The 2844-nt window shown below is 34.9% G+C and overlaps 1 protein-coding gene across 1 annotated transcript; it reads right to left on the bottom strand.

Moving 5' to 3' along the window:
* Window positions 1-673: 673 nt before the first annotated feature.
* Window positions 674-1272, bottom strand: LOC107622001 (basic leucine zipper 6-like). Its single transcript, XM_021113745.2, has 3 exons — window positions 1163-1272; window positions 897-972; window positions 674-781 (listed from the first exon to the last, which is right to left on the bottom strand). Exons 1-3 carry the CDS (start codon window positions 1270-1272, stop codon window positions 674-676), a joined length of 294 nt encoding a protein of 97 aa, XP_020969404.1.
* Window positions 1273-2844: the final 1572 nt, after the last annotated feature.

Genomic DNA, 2844 nt, shown 5'->3' with positions numbered 1-2844 from the left:
TTAGTAAATTAGAAAGAGAAAGAAGAACATGAAAAATTAGTTTGCATATCTTACTTTTTTCTCTGTACATATTTTTTAGCCTTGCAGCTTCTTCATCCATTAGCTGATTCAGCTTTTGCTCCAAAGTACACATGCTACCTTTGTTATTATCAGCATCATCATCACTACCTAATCTTGAAGCCATTTTCTTTTTCCTTTATCAAAACTTCAATAATAAGACCTATGCCTTTGAGAACAGAAAAGTGCATGGTAAGTTTATGCATATTCCAAACACAGGATCCAAAAACCAAACTCATAAAATCCAAAAAGACAAAGCAAAATCGAATTATTCAGGAGTTCACTTTGTGCTTCCATGTCAACAAGTAACTAGATAAAGAGAAGGGCATACACTGGAAATCTCTGCACAATCCTGCAGAGTGAGAGAGTGCAATTTGGTGACATGCGATGCAACACCGGTTGAATAAAGATGCAGCATAAAATAGATAATCAAAATGCAGCATAACATTCCAAGAATTTCCTTAGTTGTATATGAGTGAATATATAAGCACTCCCTCAAAATGCAGGTATTTAGATTGGTACACCAATAAACAAATGACTTCCAAATTCCAACTTACAATAAGACCTATTAGCTTATGTTCAATGGTAGAAACTTACAATATTTGATAAGCTGCTCTTATGCTAAACTTTCTAACCGTTGCTTGAGAGATTTGTTCTCCATACTCAGGATGAGATTCTCTTGGTTAAGAAATTCAAGCTTGGCAGATACTTCAGATCCTTCTGCCTATGAATTGACATACATAAAAGAGTAAATAACAAAAAAATAATAAATCAAAATAAGAAAATTTCCAAAATAGCATAGAAAATGATGCATATCATTGCCTAATGCTAAAAGCTACCTGTAAACCTTGTACATTTCTTTCTAATTCAGCTATGTATTGAAGTTTACAGACTCGTGAACGTTGAGCAAATTGCCTGCAATACATAATTTACCAGATTTTTGGCAGAGAGACTAAATATTCAAACCAAACAATAAATTGATCAAAATGAAAATTCAACGTTTGCAAATAGAATTACAGGAATCGACAATCTACAAATTATAAACAAAATGCAGTTAATTACAATTATAGTAAGCGATAAATTAAATTGAAGCAACAGTGCTTACCAGCGGCGAAGGAGGAAGATAACTAACAGCGACGGAGGAATCGAAAGTGACGGCAACGGAGGAAGGGGAATGAGCTCGGACAGAGAGTGATAGAGCACTCGAAGAGGCATGTTAACCTCGGGAGGAGAGAGAGCTCAGAGACACGATGATCGACCGAGCAACCTTCGCGACGGCGATGCCACGAAGTCAATGCTTCATTCGTGCGACGACGACGAGAAGAGGAAAGATGAGAACTGAAAAGAGTTCAGCAATGAGATCGAGGAATGCGACGACACCAACGGTTTGTCCGCCAGCGGCGATAGCACCCTTTACCGGAGGAGAAGTGTTCGGCGATGAGGGATGGTGATGGTGGATAGATTTAGGGTTAGGTTTCTCTTTGGTTTCACAGAAAGAGAAATAAGTGGGTCTTTTTCTTTTGGGTTATTGGATGGGTCTTCTTCTTTTTATGTAATTGATCTATTGTTATAAAAAAATATTTCAATAAAACTTATACCAGCCATAATAATATAGTATTAATGGCAAATATATAATGACCACAAAAATATAACTTAAATATAAAAAATAGCAGCCATTGTATTATTGCCGCTAAAAGTATGTCGCTAAAACTAATTATTCTTGTAGTGACCCTAGCTGTGACACTTACAATTTACAATCCTCAACCTAGTCTCTGAACTCTTCACCACCCTCAAACCTCAGCTTCTCGCCCTCTCTGAACCATGCATGGTCGCATCATCACCACCACCGACCACCACCTCCCACCTTTTCAGTCCTTCACTGCTATGGCGCTACCTCTCACCCCCTCAGTCCGTCACCGCCACCTCTCACGCACTGTGGAGTGGAGGTCATTCAGGTCACAATACATCACGCACACTGCAGCAGGGAGTCCGTCATCTTTACCGTCTTCACGTCTTCGCCGGTCGTCACCTCTTCTCTTGTCATCGCGCTTTCGCCGGTTGTCACCTCTTCGCCGTCGAGTAACTGGGTAAGTCATAGAACTCTGTTTTTTTCATGATTTGCTTTAAGTATAATTTATATGATTATAATTAAGCATTTGTTATAATCTTCATGCGTTGTTGATTGTATAATTTTATATGATTATTTTTTTGAGTTGTTGATTCTAGTTTCTTTGGCTATGAAATTTTCATTATTTATTGTAATTTTCAAGATTTGTTATGTTATATATTTATGATGCTATTCTGAAATTTTGTGTGTTTATGATTATGAAATTGTGTGTACTATGATTTTGTTAAGCATTTGTTACAATTACTGAGTTAGGTTAAGTATAATTTATATGATTATAATTAAGCATTTGTTATCATCTTCATTATCTTTATTTGCTTTTTTTGTTATAATTACTATGATTTGGTTAAGCATTTGTTATAATTATTCTGAAATTTTTATTATTTTAGTTTGATTTTGAATTTTTAGATAAGCATTTGAGTGCTATACAATTCATAATATTGAAGGAAATATTGATGTAAGTAAAATACTAAATTATATACAATACATTATTTTTCATATTATTGACTTATTATTCAGTTATTATACGATTTTAATTTTAATTTGTTTTCTTTTCGATGTAGGATTCAAGTAAATCAGGATCTACCATCACTACGGGATGAAAGAAGGATTGAAAATTATTGTTTTTACAATGTGATAAACTTTGTTTGGTTGTTTATATG

The sequence above is a fragment of the Arachis ipaensis genome, chromosome B10, assembly GCF_059453495.1.
Source record: "Arachis ipaensis isolate K30076 ecotype BB chromosome B10, ASM5945349v1, whole genome shotgun sequence".
In the NCBI taxonomy this organism is placed as follows: domain Eukaryota; kingdom Viridiplantae; phylum Streptophyta; class Magnoliopsida; order Fabales; family Fabaceae; genus Arachis; species Arachis ipaensis.
Note: the sequence above shows the minus strand (reverse complement) of the source record. Positions and strands in the feature narration are given on the sequence as shown.

Bases quoted from the DNA above. Each gene is read 5' to 3' on its own strand.
- LOC107622001 (XM_021113745.2), bottom strand. From the start codon at position 1,272: ATGCCTCTTCGAGTGCTCTATCACTCTCTGTCCGAGCTCATTCCCCTT. The intron at 973-1,162 runs GTAAGCACTGTT...TATGTATTGCAG, and splicing joins ATCTTCCTCCTTCGCCGCTG to GCAATTTGCTCAACGTTCAC. The intron at 782-896 runs GTAGCTTTTAGC...GTCAATTCATAG, and splicing joins GAAATGTACAAGGTTTACAG to GCAGAAGGATCTGAAGTATC.